The sequence below is a fragment of the Vulpes vulpes genome, chromosome X (genome assembly GCF_048418805.1).
Source record: "Vulpes vulpes isolate BD-2025 chromosome X, VulVul3, whole genome shotgun sequence".
Taxonomy (NCBI): Eukaryota; Metazoa; Chordata; class Mammalia; order Carnivora; family Canidae; genus Vulpes; species Vulpes vulpes.
This window is the reverse complement of record NC_132796.1, coordinates 119,119,868-119,142,006: the sequence shown is the minus strand read 5'-3', so window position 1 is coordinate 119,142,006 and position 22,139 is coordinate 119,119,868. Positions and strand designations below refer to the sequence as shown.

Below are 22,139 nucleotides of genomic sequence, written 5' to 3'. Positions count from 1 at the left end.
GGGAGGGCACGTGACTGAGCCTCAGCAAGGTCCCACTGCACCCTCTTTGGAATGCAACACCGAACAGTCTAACTGCATTGAGTACTGGCCAGGACATACAACAGCGGTGGTCCTACCCACTCCACTGCTGGCGTGAATGGCAAACTGACCTAGCGGCTTTGCTGAGCAAATTCGGCAATGTCTAACAAAACCCAAAACGGTAATACCCCGTGACACAGGTAAAGCTTACAAACATGATGCTCAGGGAAAGAACCCAGTGATAAAACCACAGATACTGCATGGTTCCATTTCTATGAAACATCCAGATAGACCCGTCCGTAGACACAGGAAATGACTGGTTGCCAAGGGCTGGGAGGGGAGAAGATGAAAAGAGGAACAACTGCTAAAGGAGCTAGGATTTTCTTCTGGGATGACAAAAACATTCTGGAATGAGATAGAGGTGATGGTCACGCAACTTTGTGAATATATTAACAACCACTAAATTGTGTATTTTTAAAATGTTAAATTTACAGACTGTGAAGCAAATCTCAATTAAAAACAAAACAAACAAACAAACAAAAACCTGGGCAGCCTGGGTGGCTCAGCGGTTTAGCGCCGCCTTCAGCCCAGGGTGTGATCCGGGGACCCGGGATCGAGTCCCATGTCAGGCTCCCTTCATGGGGCCTGCTTCTCCCTCTGCCTGTATCTCTGCCTCTCTCTCTCTCTCTCTCTCTCCGTCTCTCATTAATAAATAAATAAAATCTTTAAACCCTGAAACCCAGCAGTTGCACTTTTGGGCATACAGGTGACCCTTGAACAACCTAGCTTTGAACTGCATGGGTCCACTTATATGGGGTTTTTAGATAAATACAGTACAGTACCATGAACGTATTTTTTCTTCCTTATGGTTTTCTTTTTCAAGTTTTTGCTTAAATTCCATTCTTTATGGCTTTCTTAATAACATTTTCTTTTCTATAGCTGACTTTATTATAAGGATCTAGTATATAATACATACAACATACAAAATGTGTGTTAATTGACTTTATGTTTTCAGAAAAGCTTGTGGTCAACAGTAGGCTATGAGTAGTCAAGCTTTCAGGGAATCAAAAGTCATGCTCAGACTTTTCAACTCCAGGGGGGTCTGTGCTGAACCCATGTCGTTCCAAGGTCAACTGAATATTCTGGTAGTAAGCACATTATACCCTGTGGACAACTTTGTAAATAAATGGGTGGGCACACAGCCATGCCCACCCATATCTGTACTGACCATGGCCACTTTTGCAATACCAGGGCAGAGTGGAGTTGTACTGACCCAATGTGGTATAAATTCTTTCCTGTAACTTTAAAATTCTTCAAAAAAAATTTTTTTTTGAGGGGCACCTGGGTGGCTCAGTAGTTGGACGTCTGCCTTTGGCTCGGGTCCTGATCCCAGGACCCTGGGATTGAGTCCCACATCAGGCTCCCTGCTTCTCCCTCTATCTGTGTCTCTCACAAATAAATAAAAAAAATATTAAAAAAAATTTTTTGAAACAATGTGGCTGACCTCTGAGCTGCAGAAGCCTGGTAGTTTCCTTTTGGGGGCCTGTGGAAAATTGGCAAGGCTGAGTAGTCCCTTACCTGTTGGCTGCAGAGGTCACCCAGGAAGAACTGCACCCGGGGATTATCAAACCCTTGCCGCATATCAAATACATTGACAGTGTAGCCTCTCGCCAGCAACTGCTCCACCATGTGCTGCCCCAGGAATCCAGAGCCTCCAATCACTGTGCACTTACTGGCCTGCAGAGAGAAAGAGGTGGTAGGTGGTACGTGAGAATTGGAAGCTAAAAAGAGCCTGGACTCACATCTTCGTGAGCCACCATGATGGCACATCCATCTGTTTGTTTGCAATTCTTCTTCCATCCAGTTGGACGGTTTATATAATTCTGGTGTTCTATTGCCAGTGGCACCCTCCTCTCCTGGGATCAGTTGAGGAAAGAGAGATAGCAAATGATACTTAAATAGACTGTGGCTGGACTGGGTGATCTGATATGTGCATGCTGAGTGTTTAACGAAAGGAGCAGGAGGCATCTTTGAAAAAATGAAACCACCAATGATCAAAACTGGTCAATGCAAAAAACCCAAAAGTGATACCTTCTTGCTCCTAATAACTAATCCCTGGGCATTTTTAAGGCAAAACAAACAGAAACCCAACAAAACCCAACACAACATGCCACCTCCTCAATTGACAATATACATTTAAAATATCAGAAAGAAGAAAGCAAAGTCTCTATACTTTCAGGAGAAAGTCGGCCTCTTTTCTTCCCCAACCATTACAGGGCTGGCCTGTGTGCCTTTAGGCTTGTCACCTACCCCCTTCCTGCCTTAGCATATCCAAGACTGTTGCTGACTGATGGGCTCTCCTGGAGGGGTTGCAGGGAGGATCAGTAAACTATTAATCACCCAGGCCCAGGGATTTGCTTTCCCTTCTCTGAGCAAGTTGAGGCATCAGGGAAGAGCTATGGTGTTTGCATTTCAGCTTTTGCAACATGTGCACTTTCTTGGCTAAATTCTAATTCTGGTAACTGGGGATAATGGAAGGACAGAGCACCAGATGCAGGCACTTCAATATTCTGACCCAGGGAGGAAATGCAAAACCGTGTCTGTTGTATACTGAATAAGCTGGCTACAAGTATCTCCAAAGGAGACCTGTGATATCCCTCCTCCCTGGGGTCTAAAACTATATCTGGGCTTCCTGAAGAGAACAAAGCCCCATTTTCCCTAAGCTTATGTACAGTCAACCAAAGTTGGGAATGTGGAAACTAAAGATGTTAGAGAAATTCTGTTCCTGATTAGAAAAGAAACCAGCAATCCTCCTATTTATTCCTTAAATATCTATACAATTGAGATATGCAGGAGATCAGGAGGTGCCAGGGCCCCTTCTACAGATTCACCCCTTCCAACCCGGTGTCCCTACTAGACTGGCATTTTTACTGGAGTCTGCCAGGCCACTGGAGATGGCTCTGGAGCTTTGGCATCATTTGTTCAGGCATGCATAATCTACTGACATAATGAGGCTCACCATTCTACTTCCCCCACCAAATAATCTCTTCAACCCATTTCTGTCTAGGTTTTATTTTGATTACTCCCATATACATGTAATCAAACCATGCTAAATGATTTGCACCTTGACTGAAATTTCCCAGGACAGAGGCAAATTAAATCTGCAAATTCCATTTGATCTTTGTTTGGTCTAGCCCTTCTCCTTTCCCCCAAGTCAGCTGTACAGGCAAATAGGTTTTTATTATTATTATTATTCATGAGAGACACAGACATAGGCAGAGGGAGAAGCAGACTCCATTCAGGGAGCCCAGTGAGGGACTTGATCCTGGGACCTCGGGATCACGCCCTGAGCCAAAGGCTCAACCACTAAGCCACCCAGCCATCCACAAATGCAGTTTTTAAAAAGAGCTCTAAGCCTTTCTGCTCCCCAGATTGATTTTTCATGGTTTGGTAAAAGTTTGCCTGAATCCAGAGGTTCAGACTAGACATGTTTAGATAGTATCCCAAAGGATTTCAGATTCTCTTGTTTATGTTATCTGGCATCTCTAGTTACAGTTGTTTCAAAGTTTGGTAGTCTAATTTAAAAAAAAAATCATATAATCTTTCTAGTATGTCCAGTGCAATTTCATTTCATGATTTTAAATGTGGGAAATCCTTTTAAGATTTATTTATTTGAGAGACAAGGAGTGCCTGTGTGCAAGCATAGGGCCAGAGGATAGGGGGGAGGGAGAAAGAGAATCCCCAAGCAGAGTCCTCACTGAAAGCAGAGCCCAAGTCGGGGCTTGATCCCAGGACCCTGAGATCCTGACCTGAGCCGAAATCAAGGGTTGGATGCTTAATTAACAAGCCACCCAGGCACCCAAAAGCCGGCAATCCTTAAATCTTCTCTTTGACAGAGTGGTGTGGATTTTATTATACTGAAATGTGGTACCAATATTGCTTGGAACAAGCAGGCCAATGGCTATTACACAGAGTTTTTTAATGATGAGAACTTAACTGGCATTTGCCCCAGAGAAGTCAGGTATGTGATGGGACAGTGTCTTTTATCACACCTGTAACACTATATGGTTAGAGATCATGTGAAATAACTACTTGCTTTTTGTGGCCCTGAAAGATGATGCAGAGGAAGTGGGCACAGCGGACAAGAAGGAATATGTACTAACAAGTAAAAATAAAACTCCAAACTGAAAACAGGTGGTGAGACTCAAGAATGGGTTACTGAGGGGAGTTATAAAATCAGCATCTTGGAGAGTTTTAAGAATAGAAAAGAAAGCCATCCAAATGACTTTAATTGCAATATGATCTTGAGCTAAGAGAAGGGTCTAGCTGGGCTAGACCTGGGCTTCTTTTAACCTGATCTGTTTTTCTTTGTCGCTAGCAGCGGGCCTCTTTTCAGAGAAGTCTTACACAGAACATATTATGAGATAAGATGAAAGTGTTGTTTATATTTTAGTAGTTTAGGGATCCCTGGGTGGCGCAGCAGTTCAGCGCATGCCTTTGGCCCAGGGCGCGATCCTGGAGACACCGGATCGAGTCCCACATCGGGCTCCCGGTGCATGGAGCCTGCTTCTCCTTCAGCCTGTGTCTCTGCCTCTCTCTCTCTCTCTCTCTCTCTGTGACTATCATAAATAAATAAAAAAATTTTAAAAAATGTTTATATTTTAGTAGTTTAAATTTATAACTAAATTTATAGTTTAGTTATAAACTATAAGCACCTGCTTTCAGCACAGGGTATGATCCTGGGGTCCTGGGATCGAGTCCTGCATCAAACTCCCCATGGGGAGCCTGGTTCTCCCTCTGCCTATGTCTCTGCCATTCTCTCTCTGTGTCTCATAAATAAACAAAATATTTAAGAAAAATTTATAACTTCTGAAGTCAGTTGATGAGAAAGAACTCCACTGATACAATCATTGAAATTTACATTTTCTGGGGGGCAACTAGACTGTCACATAAATGTTCAACTACAGAAGCACAGAGGAGGCTTTACTCTGAATAACGCACCAAGACCAGGGTGATCTGGTGGCCCAGGGAACCTCCTGGGCATCTTTAATTTATTAACATTCCCTATAAATACACTTGACCTTGGTGTGATTTCATTTCTGCACTGTTAGCATTCATTAAATGTGACTCAAAGAATCAAGCCCAACATCCACAGATGTCCACAAAGAACCTCCAGGGGGCCCGATGATTTCTGAAAAGTCCTTTCTGACACTTGCAACACTAGATCTTAGGAATCCTGGCTACTGCCATTATGATTACTGGGGAAGCCTTCTGCTAAGCCTAGCTTAGTGTCCTGGAGGCCACATGAAGGCAAAACGAGGCACCTAGCTGACAGCCAGCAGTTACTGCCAGGCATGTGAGTGAGGCTGTGTGGAACACACACCTCAGGGAGTCCCCATGACTGCAGGTGTGTGGGGCAGGGGAGATCATCCAAGGACCCCCAAGCTGGGCCCAGCCCGAATCACAGAATCATGACCAAAGAAATGGATGTTGTTGTAAACCATTATGCTCTGATATTGCCACACAACAACAAGTAACTGATAGCTTAAATAAATATATGTGTCTTATATAAAAAGTCAACGTCAACTGATGTAATAAATGTGCCAAATACAATTTTTGACCACAGCTAGTATCAATGGTTTGCTGGTGTAGATGCACTTGACTTTCCCGTTATCTGGTTTTGGTTGACCTTCTTTGTGTCAGTACTCACATTTGGAAGGCCTTCTGTCAAATGTGTCCGTGTGACCTGGTCTCTCATTGGCTCACCAAAGGTTTGTTCCATTTCAGCTCCAAATATGGTTATGTTTGCAATGAAGGCTTCTCTTCAGAAAGACATATTTAGAGAGAGACATTTATGTTATATAAACTGAAATATCTTTTAGGTTTTCATGTTTTTGTGTGGTTGCCATTCCCGTTGAGTTCTGACAAAGAGCTGAACCATAGCTGTAGCTGTTAAATGAAGCCCTCCACTTAACGCTCCTGTGACACGCTTCTCTCTGATGCAAGGGTGTAACTGGGCCCAGAACTCACTTCACACTTGGATTAGAGGCAGAGTGGGAAGCGAATCAAATGACCTCATTCATCGTTTACCACAAAAGAAAAACCTGTGGCACTGTAGCTTTTTCCATGGCACTTGCATGCTCTAATTGTGTTCTTTCTGTTGTGTTGATCATCATCACATCGTGGAGGTGCAATGGGAAAATGGACACACCTATGGAGTCCTGGATTCTGGTGCCAGTCCCACTGCAAACTAGGTAAATCTGTTCAGGTCCTGTCTCTCTTGCAGCTGAGTGTCCCCATGACTAAAGTGGACTAAGTGCTAATCCCGACAATACTAGGGCAGGGGGTGCTGGGAGTGGAAGGGTGTAATAGGAGACAGAGCTCTTCTTGGTGAAATTAAAGCCACCGTAACTACATGTGCAAGAATTTGGTGTCTGGGGCCATCAGAAACCCTCAGCAGGTGCTCTTGGTAGTGTGGTGACCGTGCACTTCACAACTGGGAGACAGTGAAGCCTATCAGCTGACACAGACCCACAACGCTGAACTGAAGAGCAGTTTATAAGAGAAGCTTTTGTAATGGCCCTTAGGATATGCTCCTCTCTTCACTCACCCATAATACTGACTCACAAACAAAAAGCAGCGTTCAAGTCTGGGTTAGACATACTTGGTCTTAAAACTGTTTTCTTCATAGTGGTCTACGTACTTAAGTCATGGATCTCCTAATATCTGGAGATGGTGAAATCTGGGACAAAGAAAACAGTGTAACTGCTTGCAAAAAGCTACATTCAGAGAATGATCATAATGGAAGTTATCAGGAAAATGTATTCCAAAACTTCACTTTTCATGGACCTTTTCAGATGCATATTATGAATAAGCAAAGTTGACTTGTACTTCTAGGCCTATCCCATCCCTCCCTCCATCTCATAATCCTCTTTATGTTGGCAAGGGGCCCTGTCACTTGCTCACTCTAAACAGGTATGACTGGTAAGCTTTAACCCATTTGGCTTAATGTATATCAGATGGGGAAGGAGGATTTGGGCACTTTTGGGCACTTGCAAACAACTCTCAGAGCTCTGCCTGTTTTGCTTACCACTGTATTTTGGCGTGAAGCACAGGGCCTGGTCCAAAGCAGACACTCATATCCACTGGACTCAGGAGTACATGAACATGCAGATCACCTTCTGCTCTCTATCACACAGACACCCAATTAAGATGCGGGAGTTTCACGGGGGAGAATGGGTTGATTATATTTTGGCAGTGCTACCCTCACAAACACCCACTGCTGGCTTCTAACTCTATTTCCCAGATACTTGAAGAAGCATGAGAAAACGAGAGGTTAGATGGCATTGGGAGTGATGTAGCCATGAGTCAATGAACACCTGGAGCCACCAGGAGCTGGGAGAGGCAAGGAAGGCCCTCTTAGAGCCTGCAGAGGGAGCATGGCCCTACAGACACCCTCAGTTCAGACTTCTGGCCTCCAGAACTGGGAGAGAGGAAATTTCTGCTGTTTTAAGCCACTAAGTTCGTGGTCGTTTGTTACAGCAGCCACAGGAAATCAAAATGAATATTCTTTGCACTTCTAAAATCCTAACAGCATAGTTGCCAATCCCACAGCCCCTGTACTACTAGAAAAGCAAGAAGCCTTTAAGCTTATTCCCCTACTTGATCTCTAGGGGAAGATCCAAGAGGTGAAAGAAGAAACGCATTTTGCTCCCATTATCCATACCGTTCAAACAGTGCTCACCGAATCCTCAGCAAACCAGCCTCCTGTGGAAACAAAAACAAAATCAAATCTACTTTGTCTCAAATTATATACAAATTATTTTATTTTTTTATATACAAATTATTTTAAAGCCTGTATATATACTATGAGCCAGTTCAGAATGTTGGTGATACTTTAGTTGTCTTTAGGGACCAGGGTAACCAAGACTAGTTCAGGCAATGTGTCGGATTCCCCTGGTAACCCCCTGAGCCTAAATCTGCCATATGATATTCCCTCAGATAAAAATGAACACCAAGAATAGCTCTGATTGTAGACATTTCTTCAAAAAAAGATATACTTTACAGATGGCCAATGAGCAGACAAAAAGATGCTCAATATCACTAATGATTAGGGAAATGCAAATCGAACCCAAGTGAGGTTCTACCTCACACCCTTTAGAACGGCTATTATCAAAAACAAAACAAAACAAAAACCCAGAAAACAGAAAATGACAGGTGCTGACGAGGCTGTGGAGAAACTGGAACCCTTGAGCACCACTGCTGGGACTGTGAGATGGTGCAACAGCTAGGGGAGACAGCATGTGGTTCCTCAAAGAATGAAACATAGAATTACCATAGGATCACGGAATTCCACGTCTGGGTATATAGTCCAAGAAATTGAGAGCAGGAATTTGAACATATATTTGTACACACTTGTTCATTGGCACCACTATTTACAATAGCCAAAAGGCAGAAGTAACCCAAGTGTCCATCAATGGACGAATAAACAAAATGCAATATTATTCTGCCTTAAAAAGGAAGGAAATTCTGGCAACTGTGGAATGGGAGAAAACATCTGCAAACCACATATCTAGTAAGGGTTTAAAAAATGGGCTAAGTACTTGAATAGACATCTCTCTAAAGAAGATATATAAATGATCAACAGGTAAAGGAAAAAATACTCAGTGTCACTAATCATTAGGGAAAGGCAAATCAAAGCCATAATGATATATCACCTCATTCCTGTCAAGATGGCTGTTATCAAAAAGTCAAAAGGTAAGTGTGGGTGAGGATGTGGAGAAATTAGAAGACTTGCCCACTGTTGGAAGGAATGCAAAATGGTACAGCTCCCATGGAATATGGTATAAAAGATTCTCAAAGAGGGCCTGGGTGGCTCAGGGGTTGAGCATCTGCCTTCAGCTGAGGTCCTGGTCCTGGGATCTCGGGGTCCTGGGATTGAGTCCTGCATCAAGCTCCCTGTTCAGTGGGGAGTCTGCTGTCTCCCTCTATGTCTCTGCCTCTCTCTGTGTGTCTCTCATGAATAAATTAAAAATAGAACTACCATATGATATAGTAATTCTACTCCTGGGTATATATATCCAAAGAATTGAAACCAGGATCTTGAAGAGATAGACATTAGCCTTCCTATGCTCATTACAGCACTATTCACAACAGCCAAGATGGAAACAACCTAAAAATTCATTGACAGGTAAATGGATAAAGAAAATGTGGTGTAACCATACAATGGAATACTATTCAGGCTTAAAAAGGAAGGAAATTCTAGAATATGCAACAGCATGGATGAACTTTGAAGACATTATGTTAAGTGAAAGAAGCCAGTCATAGAAAGAATTAGTATATGTTATACTTATATGAGGTGTCAAAAATAGTCAAATTCAAAATTCAAAGAGGAGAATGGTGGTTGCCAGGGGTTGGGGAAGGGGGGCAGTGTGGAGTTACTGATGGATGGGCATAAAGTTTTAGTTTAGCAAGGTAAGTAAGCTCTAGAGATCTGTTGCACAACTCTGTGCCTATAGTCAACAATAATATATTGCACATTCGAACATTTGTTAAGAGGGTAGATCTCAAGTGCAGTGCTCTTATCACAATAAAAAAATGAAAAAAGGCAGGAAATTGACACACTACGACATAGATGAACCTTGAAGACAGTATGCTAGATGAAATCAGCTACTCACAAAAGGACAAATACCATATGGTTCTACTTATATAAGGTATTTATAGTAGCCATAATCATACACCTAGAAAGTAGAATGGTGGGTGCCAGGGGCTGGGAGGAGGGGGCATTTGGGGAGTTAGTGTTTGGTAGGTATAGTCTCAGTTCTACAAGATAAAGAGTTCTGGAGATGGATGGTGGTGATGATTGCACAACAACGTGAAATGTACTTGATGCCACCCACTGTCCTCTTGAAAATGGGTTCAGGGACGCCTGGGTAGCTCAGTGGTTTGGCGCCTGCCTTCGGCCCAAGGTATGATCCTGGAGACCCGGGATTGAGTCCCACATCAGGCTCCCTGCATGGAGCCTGCTTCTCTCTCTCTGCCTCTCTCTCTGTATCTCTCATGAATAAATAAATAAAATCTTAAAAGAATTCAGAATAGCTCTGAATGGGAAGACTCCAAAGAGCAACACTCAGGGGGCTGAGATTGTTAAGGTTCACATACCAGAAGCCTCAAGTCTTTGTCCTTTACAAAGTTACGTCTTTGAATCTATTAAAAACCATGTATGCCTTCCGTACACACAGGGACAAAGCATTAAACTAAGAAAAAAAAATCTAGGAAGAGACCAAATGAGCCCAATCTCCTGCTTCCTGCTGGGGCAAGTCCCCAAAAACTGAGTCCTGGAGTCAGAAGGAAGGGACAGTCTGTCCGCTTCAAACCGGATAGAAAGACAAGCGTTTCCTCCTTTGAAAACATGGGAGATCAGCTTCTTTCTAAAGATGAAATGCAGAGCAATTCAGAAGGGTTGTGTTAGGGTACACAGGGGTAGTTGGGGCCCTGCCTGTTGTCTTCCATGGAGTCCGTGCTAGAAACTAAGATATGGCTAACCACAAGCTCATCACTCTAGTCAGTGGATGGACAACGCCTGCGTGCACAAGAAAATGGCAAACAGGAATCAAGGCAAAAGGTATCTGGTTGTTTCTGTTAGGCATTCGCCTCTATGCTTGTCTATTTTTAGGATACAGAAAGGCTCTGGCTTTGAGTTCATGGTGGCCCCTGAGAAAACCATCAGCAGGCCTGCAAGTTTTAGCTTGTGCTGTTCCCTCCACCTGGAATATCTTCCTTCTCCTTGTTGAGTTCCTCAAACAAGCCCCAAAGGCAAAAGGGAAGCTGCAACCTGTAAAGGAGTCCTTGAGTGTTACTCACTCACCAAATGCTGGCCATTGCCAAGCTGAAAATGCACAGGACACAGTGCCACCCTCGCGGGAGCCCACCACAACCCATGGGAGACAGACTTAGCGGAGAACTGTGGCAGCGTTTCTGAGCCCTGATGAAGGTAAACCCAGAGCAGGGAGGCTGGCCCGAGGTGATCCCTGAGCCAAGTTCTCGAGGCCAGGGAGGAGTGGGTCAAACACAGCGGTTGGGTATCCTAAAAGACATTCCACGGCCAGGGATGGGAAGGACATGGGGATGACACAGAGGCAGCACGTTCTGGCAACTGTGACAACTTGTGTCACAACGAGTGTGGAGTGAGATGGGGAGCAGAGAGAAGAATGTGAAGGGACTGTGTGTCAGGTTAAGGGGTTACACTAAGAGGAGATGGGGGAGCCCCAGGAAGCTGTAAGCAGAGTGAGTGTTAAGAGCAGAAGCATCACTCTGGCTGCGGCGTGGAGGAAGGATGTTACCCAAGTCTGAGTCTTTGGGCATGCCGGGCAGGGGAAAGAACACATTGGAGAAGAGAAATCATACTGCTTGGAAAGCTGCTAAAGGTCAGGTCCCTTCACATCTAAGCATAAGAGACCATCAAGCTCCCCAAAGCACCCAGTGAGGTCTCACTCAACAAAGGAGAAACTCAGGCTCAGAGAGGTCAACTGACTTGCTGACAGTCCTGCAGATGTTATACAGCCAAGGCTGGACTTGCGGTTGTTCCTTCCACTCTGCCAGGCTGCCACCCCACACACTGACTGGGAAACAGGCTGTGGAGAGACACGATGCGTAGAGACCAGCAGACACAAAACTGCACAGGAGGCTCAGGTGCCAGGCTGAGTCTGGACTTTATTGAGGGGTCACAGGAAGCCTCTGAAGGTTTAAGGGCAGGGCAGGGTGACCTGACCAGAGCTGTTCACCAGCAAGATCAACCTGGTGAAGCGGGTAGACTAGACAGGTGAGAGGCAGGCACAGGGAGATTGTTCAGCAGTCATTCCATGAAGCCTTACTGAGCACCTACTACATGCCCCTCACCGTTCCAGGTACTGGAGGCCCAGCACTGAACAAAACGAAGATGCCTGCCTTCATAGAGGTTACCTGCTAGTGGATGAGCAACAAGAAAATAAAAGTACCACGGGAAAACAGCAGAACAAGCTACAGGACTCCAGCATGCTGGGGGCTATGGTGCTGAATCGGGTGCTTAGGGTGGTTCAGATAAGGTGACAGCAGAGTGAAGACCTAGGGGAGGGAGAGGAGAGGAGAGGAGCAAGCAGGCAGAGGGGGCGGCTGGAGCAAACATTCCAAGGTTGGAGTGTGCTGGAGGGCTTGAGGCCCAGCAAGGAGCCTTGTCTCCCAGCTGGCGGAGCCTGGGGAAAGGAGGGGCCTCGTCCTGCCAGGCCTGGCAGACCACAGAAGAACTCTGGCCCGTAGGTAGTTGGGGGGCTGCCGACAAAGGCCTGAGCTGGAAGAGGAGCAGCAGAGGTGGCCAAGAGAAAAGGAATGGTACCTGAGTGGGAGAATTGTGGGAACTTGGAGGGTGGGTAATGGGAGGGACAGGAAAGAGCCAAATATGACTGAGTGGTTGTGGACCTGGTTCATGCTGTAAGAGGAAGGGTTAGGGTTAGATAAAGGGCAGAAGGTCAGCGAACACTTTCACTTAATGGACGCTAATATAGTTCAGGCCTTTCTCAGCCAAGCATACATGAAACCACTAGCTGGTTCTTCGAAAAAAAAAATTGACAAAACTGATAAACCTCTGGCAAGACTCATCAAAAAGAGAGAGAGAGAGAGAGAGAGAGAGAGAGACCCCAAATAAGCAAAACAACTAACGAAAGAGAAATAACAACCAACGCCAGAGAAATACCAACAACTGTAACAGAATATTATGACAACCTATATGCCAACAAACTGGACAAGTCAGAAGAAATGGATAAATTCCTAGAAGCATATAACCTACCAAAACTAAAGCAGGGAGAATTAGAAAATTGGAACAGACCAATCACCAGCAATGAAATTGGATCAGTAATAAAAAAAAACTCCCAACAAACTAAAGTCCAGGACCCGACAGCTTCACTGGCAAATGCTACCTATTCTTCTCAAGTTATTCCAAAAAATACAAGAGGAAGGAAAACCCCAAATTCATCCTATGAAGTCAGTATTACCCTGATACCAAAACCAGATGACACCAGAGAAAGAGAACCACAGGCCAACATCTCTTACAAATATAGATGCAAAAAATCCTCAACAAAACCTTAGCAAACGGAATCGAACAATACGTTAAAAAAAAATACACCACGATCAAGTGGGATTTATTCCTGGGATGCAAGAGTGGTTCCATATTTGTAGGTCAATGAATATGATATAACACATCAGTAAGAGAAAGGATAGGGGCACCTGGGTGGCTCAGTGGTGGAGCATCTGCCTTTGGCTCAGGTCGTGATCCCGGGGTCCTGGGATCGAGTCCCGCATCAGCCTCCCTGCAGGGAGCCTGCTTCTCCCTCTGCCTGTGTCTCTGCCTTTCTCTCTGTCTTTCATGAATAAATCAATAAAATCTTAAAAAAAATAAGAGAAAGGATAAAAACCATATGATTATCTCAATAGATGAAGAAAAAGCATTTGACAAAGTACAACACCCGTTCATGATAAAAACCCTCAACAAAGTATGTCTTGAGAGAACATATCTCAATGTAATAAGGGCCTTGTATGGAAAGCCCACAGCTAACATCACACTAAATAGGGAGAAACAGAGAGCTTTTCCCCTAAGGTCAGGAGCAAGAAGACAAGGATGTCCAGTCTCACCACTTTATTCAAGATACTACTAGAAATCCTAGCCACAGCAATTAGATAACATATATAAATAATAGGCATCCAAACTGGTAAAGAAGTAAAATTCTCACTATTTGCAGATGACAGGATACTGTATATAGAAAACCCTAAAGACTCCACAAAAAAACCTGATAAATTAGTAAAGTCGCAGGATACAATATTAATGTACAAAACTATCTGCTGCATTCCTACACACTAATAATGAAGCAGCAGAAAGTGAAATTAATAAAACAATCCTATCTACAACTGCACCAAAACAATACAATATCTAGGAATATACTTAGCCAAAAAGGTGAAAGAGCTGTATTCTAAAAAGTATTAAACAAAAAAAAAAAAAAAAAGTATTAAACAGTGATGAAAGAAATTCAAGATGATGCAAAGACTGGAAAGACATTCCATTCTTGTGGGTAGGAGGAACAAATATTGTTAAAATGTCCATACTACCCAAAAGCAATCTACACATTTAATGCAATCCCTATCAAAATACCAAAGGCATTTTTCACAGAGCTAGAACAAACAACCCTAAAATTTTTATGGAACCATGAAAGACCTCGAATAGCCACAGTAATCTTGAAAAAGAAAAACAAAATTGGAGGTATCACAATCTCAGATTTCAAGTTATATTACAAAGCAGTAGTAATTAAAACAGTATGGTACTTACATAAAAATAGACACAGAGATCCATAGAATAGAAAACCCAGAAATAAACCCACAACTATGTGGATCTTCGAGAAAGCAGGAAAAAATATTCAATGGGAAAAAGTCTCTTCAACAAATGTTACTGGGAAAGCTGGACAGCCTCATGCAAAAGATTGAAACTGGACCACACTTCTTACACTATGTAGAAAAATAAACTCAAAATTTGGATTAAAGACCTAAATGTGCAACCTGAAACCCCAAAAATCCTTGAAGAGAGCACCAACAGTAATATTTCTGACTTCAGCTATAGCAACATTTTTCTACATGTCTCCTGAAGCAAGGGAAACAAAAGCAAAAATAAACTATCGAGACTACATCAAAACACCAAGTTTCTAGAAACAACCAACAAAGAGCAAAGGAAACAATCAACAAAACTAAAAGGAAATCTACAGAATGGGAGAAGATATTTGCAAATGACGTATCTGATGAAGGGTTAGTATCCACAAATATATAAAGAACTAATACTACGTAAGCACCGCAAAACAAATAAACTAATTAAAAAGTTGGCTGAAGACGTAAACATATATTTCTTCAAAGGAGACATTCAGATGGCCAACAGATACATGAAAAGATGCTCAACATCACTCATCACTAGGAAATGCAAATAAAAACTACAATGAGACATCCCCTCAGCTGCCAGAACGGCGAAAATCAACAACACAAAAAACAGCAGGTGCTGGCAAGGCTGTGGAGAAAGGTGTTGGTGCGAATGCAACCTGTGCAGCCACTGCGTAAAACAGTATGGAGGTTCGTCAAAAAATTGAAAATAGAACTACTCTCATGATCCAGTAATTGCACTACTGGGTATTTACTCAAAGAACACAAATACAAATTCAAAGGGATACATGCACACCGATGTTTGTAGCAGCATTGTTCATGATAGCTAAGATGCGCGAGCAGCCCAAGTGTCCATCAACAGATGAGTGGATAAAGGAGATGTGGTGTGTGTGTATGTGTGTGCGTGTGTGGGGAATACCATCCAGCCATAAAAAATGAAACCTTGCCATTTAATGCATTGACATGGATGGGGCTAGAGAATATTATGGCAAGTGAAATGTCAGAGAAAGACAAATACCATAGGATTTCATTCATATGCAGAATTTAAGAAACAAAATAAATGAACATGGGGGGGTGAAGAGAGGCCGACCAAGAAACAGACTCTTAACTACAGAGAACGCACTGATGGTGACCATACGGTCACATTGGTGATGGGGAATAAAGACTGCACTTATCATGATTAAAGAAAACAAAAGAAATCTAACAGAGTTTTATAAAAGAACAGTCTCCAGGCACCCCTCACACTTTCAAAACTCTTGTGTGACTTTGCTCAGTGTCTCCGCCCGAGTGGGTGTCAAAAAGGACATTTTGATGACCTGTCCCCTCATGCTCAGTCGTATCTGTTTCACTCCCTAAAAACTGCCCCTCAAAGGGAGAGCCTCAGCTGGATTCGGTTTCTAAGTCGCAGCTGTCCACACCTCCTCGACACTCCCATTCCCTTCTCTGGCTCTGCTGTCCATTGAGCACAGTCTCTGCTCTGACCCTCAAGGTCACGGTCTTCTCTGGCCCCTCTTTCCAAATTCAGTCTTAAGCCAGACCAGAAAGCCCCCAACCGGAAGGCCCCACCCAGCCCCCTACCCTCCCACCCAGTAGCGGAGAGAAGGCAGCCTCCGAGGGTGAGGTCGTGACCCTTACCCGTCCGTAGGCGACCCCCCGGCCAGCCTCAGCGCGCCCCCAGCTTGCACCCAAAGGTCTCGGGCCGCGGGCGGTCACCCTTTTCTCCCCACCCGCATGAGCCGAGGATCGGCCGAGATGCCTCCGCCAAGGGGATTGGCTCAGCTCGGCGCCGGCTCAGCCAATCGGCGCTCATAATGTGATCCTGTCCAATGAGGCCAGGCCTCGGCTGTGAAAGCACAGCCCCCTTGCCCAGGGCCTGGCCTTTGTCCGCTTAGCCCCACCCACCACGACTCCCCGCCAATGGGGAGCAGCGGCGGCGAGCGGGCTGCCAATGGGGAGCGGAGCCGCGCGCGCGGGGCGGTGGGAACGGCGCCGAGTCAGTGTGTACGTCGGTTGCCGTAACAACGGGCCGCGGAGTCCATCGGCAATGGTGAGTGGGGGCCGCCTTTTGGTGCCCCGCGGCCAGGGGCTGAGCGCTTCTCAGGCTTCGTGTGGCCCTGCCGTCGCTCCCGCGCCGCTCTCGGCTTCGGAGTGGCCCTACTTCCTCTCGGCTCGTTCCCGGAAGGGTAGGGTAGAGACGTCGGCCGCCACCTGGGCCTGCGGTCCTGCGCCGCCTCCACTTCGTTCAGTCTGCGCTCACCCATCCCTCGGGCGCGCGTGGCCTTCCCCTGCCAGCCCCAGCGTGACTGCCCCTGGTCAAAGAATACTCGGGTTACCCGCAGGCCCTGACCTCTCAGACCCTGACCTCCTGGTGGCTTCGTGCTACCAAAGTTTACCCACAGACCTGGGAGGAGGTTTATTATGTTTGATAACGTGCATTCTGAATAAATACAGGGATCTTTCGGGAGACGTTTTGATCTAATTAAAGTAGGCACAGACCTGCCGAGTGGATGGAATTTTATTATACACCTTAGCAAAGTAGTAATATTGGGCCAAATGTAGAAGTAATCACAAAGTTGGAGTACAGAGAGGAGGAATACTGCGAGCCAATGTTGTAAGGGCTTTTCTCGAATTAGGATCGCCAAATTCAAGGACAGCCGATCATCTGTACAGTTACCCACAGTCAGCTCCCTGGCTGGATCTCTTTGGGAATGATTTTCAATAAGAGATGTGCAAAGGAACACGGGATCTCCTTGCTCCTACAAAGAATAGGAAAAAAGAAAGGGATAGCGGTGCACGGAAAGATTCATTGTTGTTTCCAGTAAAGCCCTGTTATCTCTCCTATTAAGCAAAGCTGTGGAATTGCTTGGTGTAAATATTTTATGTAAATACTTGTAACTATTTTATGTAAAATATGGATTGCATCACTTAATATCGTACTTCTGTGTTTGTAAAACACCTAAAGGCCTCTAACTTTAAGAAGGCAAGCATGGCATCATCTGCCCAACGAAAAAGGATGAGTCCTAAGCCAGAGCTGACTGAAGAGCAGAAACAGGAAATCCGGGAAGCTTTTGATCTCTTTGATGCTGATGGAACTGGGACCATAGACGTAAAGGAACTTAAGGCAAGCCCTTTACATTCCCACTGTACTGCCTTGCCTTTCCTCTACTTCTTTCTCTTCTTTCCTTGTCACTGCTCTACCCCTTTTGCCCTCTTCTCCCTGCAAAAAGTTTTTGTTTTTCTATTCTCCTGTCTTTATTTACCTCAGGTGTTATAAAATTGAGCACAAATATCAATCTGCATAACACTATAGTGTTTCCCAGTCATTTTAACATGATTGTGTCAGATGCTGGCCTCATGCTCTCACTGTCATTTTTGTTCCTGCCAGGTTTTGATGTGCATATTGACATGATCCTGTTTTCATTGTAGGTGGCAATGAGGGCACTGGGCTTTGAACCCAAAAAAGAAGAGATCAAAAAAATGATAAGTGAAATCGATAAGGAAGGGACAGGAAAAATGAACTTTAGTGACTTCTTGACTGTGATGACTCAGAAAATGGTAAGTTACTAGGATAATCAGCCTATTTTCCACCCATATTGGTGAGCAAATTTGAATCTAGATATAAAAATGTCTTCACTGAAGAAAGGTTAATACCAACTGGAGGGTTCTGCTGAAAAAGGGCAGTACTTATGACTGACAGTTAGGATGCTTAGGTTCTATCTGGCTCTCTTCAAGGCCACAGAATCACAGGAAAAGTCAGTTTACCCTTCGAGTAAGAGAACTACTACTGTCACTCTTTTCTGATTATTTTTTTCCAACTGATGTGTTAACGTGCTAACCACAAACAGTAAAACCTGTAAACACCAGCAATATTGCACTGCCTGACAAGATGAAATGCCTATACTTTAAAGGTCAAAATTCTTTTCTCTCTCGTTTCTGATTCTGGGCAGCTCTAGCCTGAGGGCGGGTGACTTCTGACAGCAGTGTTTTCCACTACACTGGGAATTTGGCCTTTCAGCACTTTCATTTTTTTTTCTTTTTTTTTCTGATTTTATTTTTTATTTTTTTATTTTTATTTTTTGGAGTTCGATTTGCCAACATATAGTATAACACCCAGTGCTCATCCCGCCAAGTGCACCCCTCAGTGCCCATCACCCAGTCACCCCAACCCCCCGCCTACCTCTCCTTCCACTACCCCTGTTCATTTCCCAGAATTAGGTGTCTCTCATGTTTTGTCACCCTCACTGATATTTTCACTCATTTTCTCTCCTTTCCCTTTATTCCCTTTTGTTAACTTTTATATTCCCCAAGTGAATGAGACCATGTAATGTTTGTCCTTTTCCAATTGACTTATTTCACTCAGCATAATACCCTCCAGTTCCATCCATGTTGAGAAGCAAATGGTGGGTATTTGTCGTTTCTAATGGCTGAGTAATATTCCATTGTATACATAGACCACATCATGTCTATCCATTCATCTTTTGATGGACACCGAGGCTCCTTCCACCGTTTGGCTGTTGTGGACATTGCTGCTGTAAACATCGGGGTGCAGGTGTCCTGGCGTTTCACTGCATCCTTTCAGCACTTTCAAGGTTGAAGTCACCATTCCCTAGTGCCTCACTTGTCCCCATTTTATTTTTTTTAATATTTTATTTATTTATTCATGAGACACACACACACACACACACACAGAGAGAGAGAGAGAGAGAGAGAGAGAGAGGCAGAGACACAGACAGAGGGAGAAGCAGGCTCCATGCAGGGAGCCTGACGCGGGACTCAATCCTGGGTCTCCAGGATCAGGCCCTGGGCTGAAGGCAGCGCTAAACCACTGAGCCACCGGGGCTGCCCACGTGTCCCCATTTTAAAGGATCCAGAGGATCAAGAAAGACTATAATATGTCACTTGAACAATCCACCTCACTCCCCTGAGTGTCCTCCCACCCAGGATGTATGTTTATGTTCCCCTTGGGCCATTACTTTTTTGATGGCTTTTTGGCTCCTCTTCTGTGTGGCTTGTCTGTGCTCAACTGGCCTGTGGAAAAGTAACTCCTTGTGTGTCTCAGGTCACAGGTCTATGCCTACTCTGATGATTCTTTAGCTTAGAAAACATCTAATCATACCTCTATATTTTTTGTCTGTATTAATTTAAGAGATCAGGAAGCCTAATGTTCTGTAACTACCTAGTAAAGCCATCCCACATTGAAGGTGGGTTCCCAAATTGCTCTGCTTAGAGTTCTTTTTTTAAATATTTTATTTAAATTCAATTTGCCAACATATAGTATAACACCCAGTGCTCATCCCATCACATGCCCTCCTCAGTGCACCCCTCAGTCACCCAGTTTCCTCATCTCCCTACCCTCCACCTCTTCTTCAACCCTTTCTTTGTTTCCCAGAGTTAGGAGTCTCTCATGGTGTGTCTTCCTAATATTTCCCCACTCAGTTTCAGAGGGGTTCTTTCTATCTTCAGCTTTCTTTCAGGAATTCCTGGAGTTTGAGTTCTTGGAGATTTCCTCTCTTCCTCTTTCAGAGTACCTGGGATCCCAGTAACTCTCTGTGATCTCATAACAAGTTCAATGCCCTCTCTTTCCTCCCTGCTTCTCCCTACCCCCTCCAAGAGGATCCCTCTTCCACCAGCTTAAGCAGTATATTTCCCCTTGCTTTAACTCTACCCTCTACTCCTTTTTCTCTTTGGTTTGTACAGAAAGAATGTTTTAAGTCACTTTTTTATATTTCCTTTTTAGCCTCCGTGTTGATAATAATGTCACTGAGTTTGTCCTCTTCTACCCTGGATGATGTTTGATCTCCTGTCATAAAGGCCATCATCAAGACCACGTAGAGGGGTTAGGTGCTACTGTGGCTGCTGCATGAGTAACTGCTCCTGTGTTTTCTCTTTACTTGTTAAGTCTGAGAAAGATACCAAAGAAGAAATTCTGAAAGCTTTCAAGCTCTTCGATGATGATGAAACTGGGAAGATATCATTCAAAAATCTAAAACGTGTGGCCAAGGAGTTGGGTGAGAACCTCACTGACGAGGAGCTGCAGGTTTGTGAAGCATCAGATTGGAACTCAATTCCTGATCAGAGCCCCTGTATGACTTTTCTGAGTTATATTTTCTCCAATGTGAGCCCCACTTTGAAGGAAACGTAGTGTTCTCTTGTCCCTCTGTTGACCACTTTATTTCCCCTTTGATAGCATGACAAACCTACGGGCCCTGCTCCCAGAAAAATGAACACTTGTACAATTTTTTAAAATATTTATTTATTTATTCATGAGAGACACGGAGAGAGAGAGAGAGAGAGAGAGAGAGAGAGAGAGGCAGGCAGAGACACAGGAAGAGGAAGAAGCAGGCTCCTTGCAAGGAGCCTGATGCGGGACTCAATCCCAGATCCTGGGATTAGGCCCTGAGCCTAAGGCAGACGCTCAACTGCTGAGCCCCCAGGGGTCCCAACACTTGTACAATTTTACTTACTATTTTAAGTTTTAGGAATCCCCGTGGTCAGGGTGATCTTCAGGTTCCCTTCTCAATGATATGTGTGTGTGTGTGTGTGTGAGACAAAGCATTGCTTGATTTTCAAATCACTTTTTGGGAACCAAGCTGTTACAAAAAGTGCACATTTGCATTGGGTGGACCACAACTATCTATTCATGTGACGTTAGAAAGACTATTGTCCAGTCATATTTGAGTTTCGTTTATGAATGAATCTAAGCTGAATCCTTATTGTCCTGCAGGAAATGATCGACGAAGCTGATCGTGATGGAGATGGAGAAGTCAATGAGCAGGAGTTCCTACGCATCATGAAAAAGACCAGCCTTTACTGAGCTCAGTCTCTTGCTTTCTTGTTGTGTGAAACCTGGGTTCTGAGAACATAAACTATTTTCTCCTACTGACCTCCCTGTTTAACTTTAGTAACAATCTTGAATATCTTTTAGGTATTTGACAGTCTTCTTTGACATTTCAGTTCTTTGTAAGGTGACCTGCTGATTGCTTTAATTCCCTGAAGCAAAACGAGAGCACACTAGGGTGGCAGAGGGGTCTTAAAGCTTTCACCCACCTGCATTTCTTTCTTGTATCACCTCACTATTGTCATACATTTCCACGTGTATACCACCACAGAACGACTTCTTAGACAAGCACATGTTGTACTCATGCCACCAGAAGCAGGGGGTGTTCCTTGATGTTTCTAGTTCTAACTGACACCTGAGTGCAGTTTTCTCTTTTATATAATCCAGTGAATTTACTCACTTGTATTTGGATGTGTGTTTGTGCTATTTGTCTTAAAAAATAAAGCCTTTCTTATTTTAAGCTTTTGTTCTCTATGGATGAGTTCTTTAGCCTTGGCTGTGAGTTAATCTTCTAAACCAGTATGTTGAAGGCAGCCCCGGAGATCCCAAACTCTTTCCCAGCCCATGGACAGAAGATGAAATTATCCCTTACTATTGATTTGAATTGTTTCTTGCCTTGGGAGTTTGTCAGGGTTAAAAATAGCAGTTTCCATTTCACCTCCACCTAAATGCTGCCTTAACAATAGTTTGGGCACAGCATAAGGCTGAGAGGCCTGTTGGTAATTTGTGCTTAAACAAATCAGGGAAAGTCAAGTTGCTGTGACAGTAGGTTGAATGTAGCCGACCTCTGGCCAGTGTCTCAAAATTAAAGTCTCTGCCTGAGGCTGATGGTGGAGAA

The 22,139-nt window shown here is 44.1% G+C and overlaps 2 protein-coding genes across 8 annotated transcripts in view; one reads left to right on the top strand and one right to left on the bottom strand.

The window, feature by feature from the left end:
* Window positions 1–16,278, bottom strand: part of NSDHL (NAD(P) dependent 3-beta-hydroxysteroid dehydrogenase NSDHL) — a 33,638-nt gene extending 17,360 nt beyond the window's left edge. Inside the window, exons 1-4 of one of the 7 annotated variants that reach the window (XM_025989068.2) lie at window positions 16,099–16,278; window positions 7,745–7,785; window positions 5,729–5,840; window positions 1,597–1,755 (exon numbers count right to left, since the gene is read on the bottom strand). In XM_025989068.2, coding sequence (XP_025844853.1) covers window positions 1,597–1,755; window positions 5,729–5,800 — 231 coding nt within the window. In that variant the 5' untranslated portion in view covers window positions 5,801–5,840; window positions 7,745–7,785; window positions 16,099–16,278. Of the gene's footprint in view, window positions 1–1,596; window positions 1,756–5,728; window positions 5,841–7,680; window positions 7,786–13,275; window positions 13,300–16,098 lie in introns of those variants that run through there. The other 6 variants (XM_025989069.2, XM_025989067.2, XM_072744464.1 and 3 more) reach the window with 6 other exon arrangements.
* Window positions 16,279–16,383: 105 nt separating this feature from the next.
* Window positions 16,384–21,761, top strand: CETN2 (centrin 2). Its single transcript, XM_025989075.2, has 5 exons — window positions 16,384–16,510; window positions 17,426–17,584; window positions 17,890–18,018; window positions 20,363–20,500; window positions 21,188–21,761. Exons 1-5 carry the CDS (start codon window positions 16,412–16,414, stop codon window positions 21,275–21,277), a joined length of 615 nt encoding a protein of 204 aa, XP_025844860.1. The 5' UTR covers window positions 16,384–16,411; the 3' UTR covers window positions 21,278–21,761.
* Window positions 21,762–22,139: the final 378 nt, after the last annotated feature.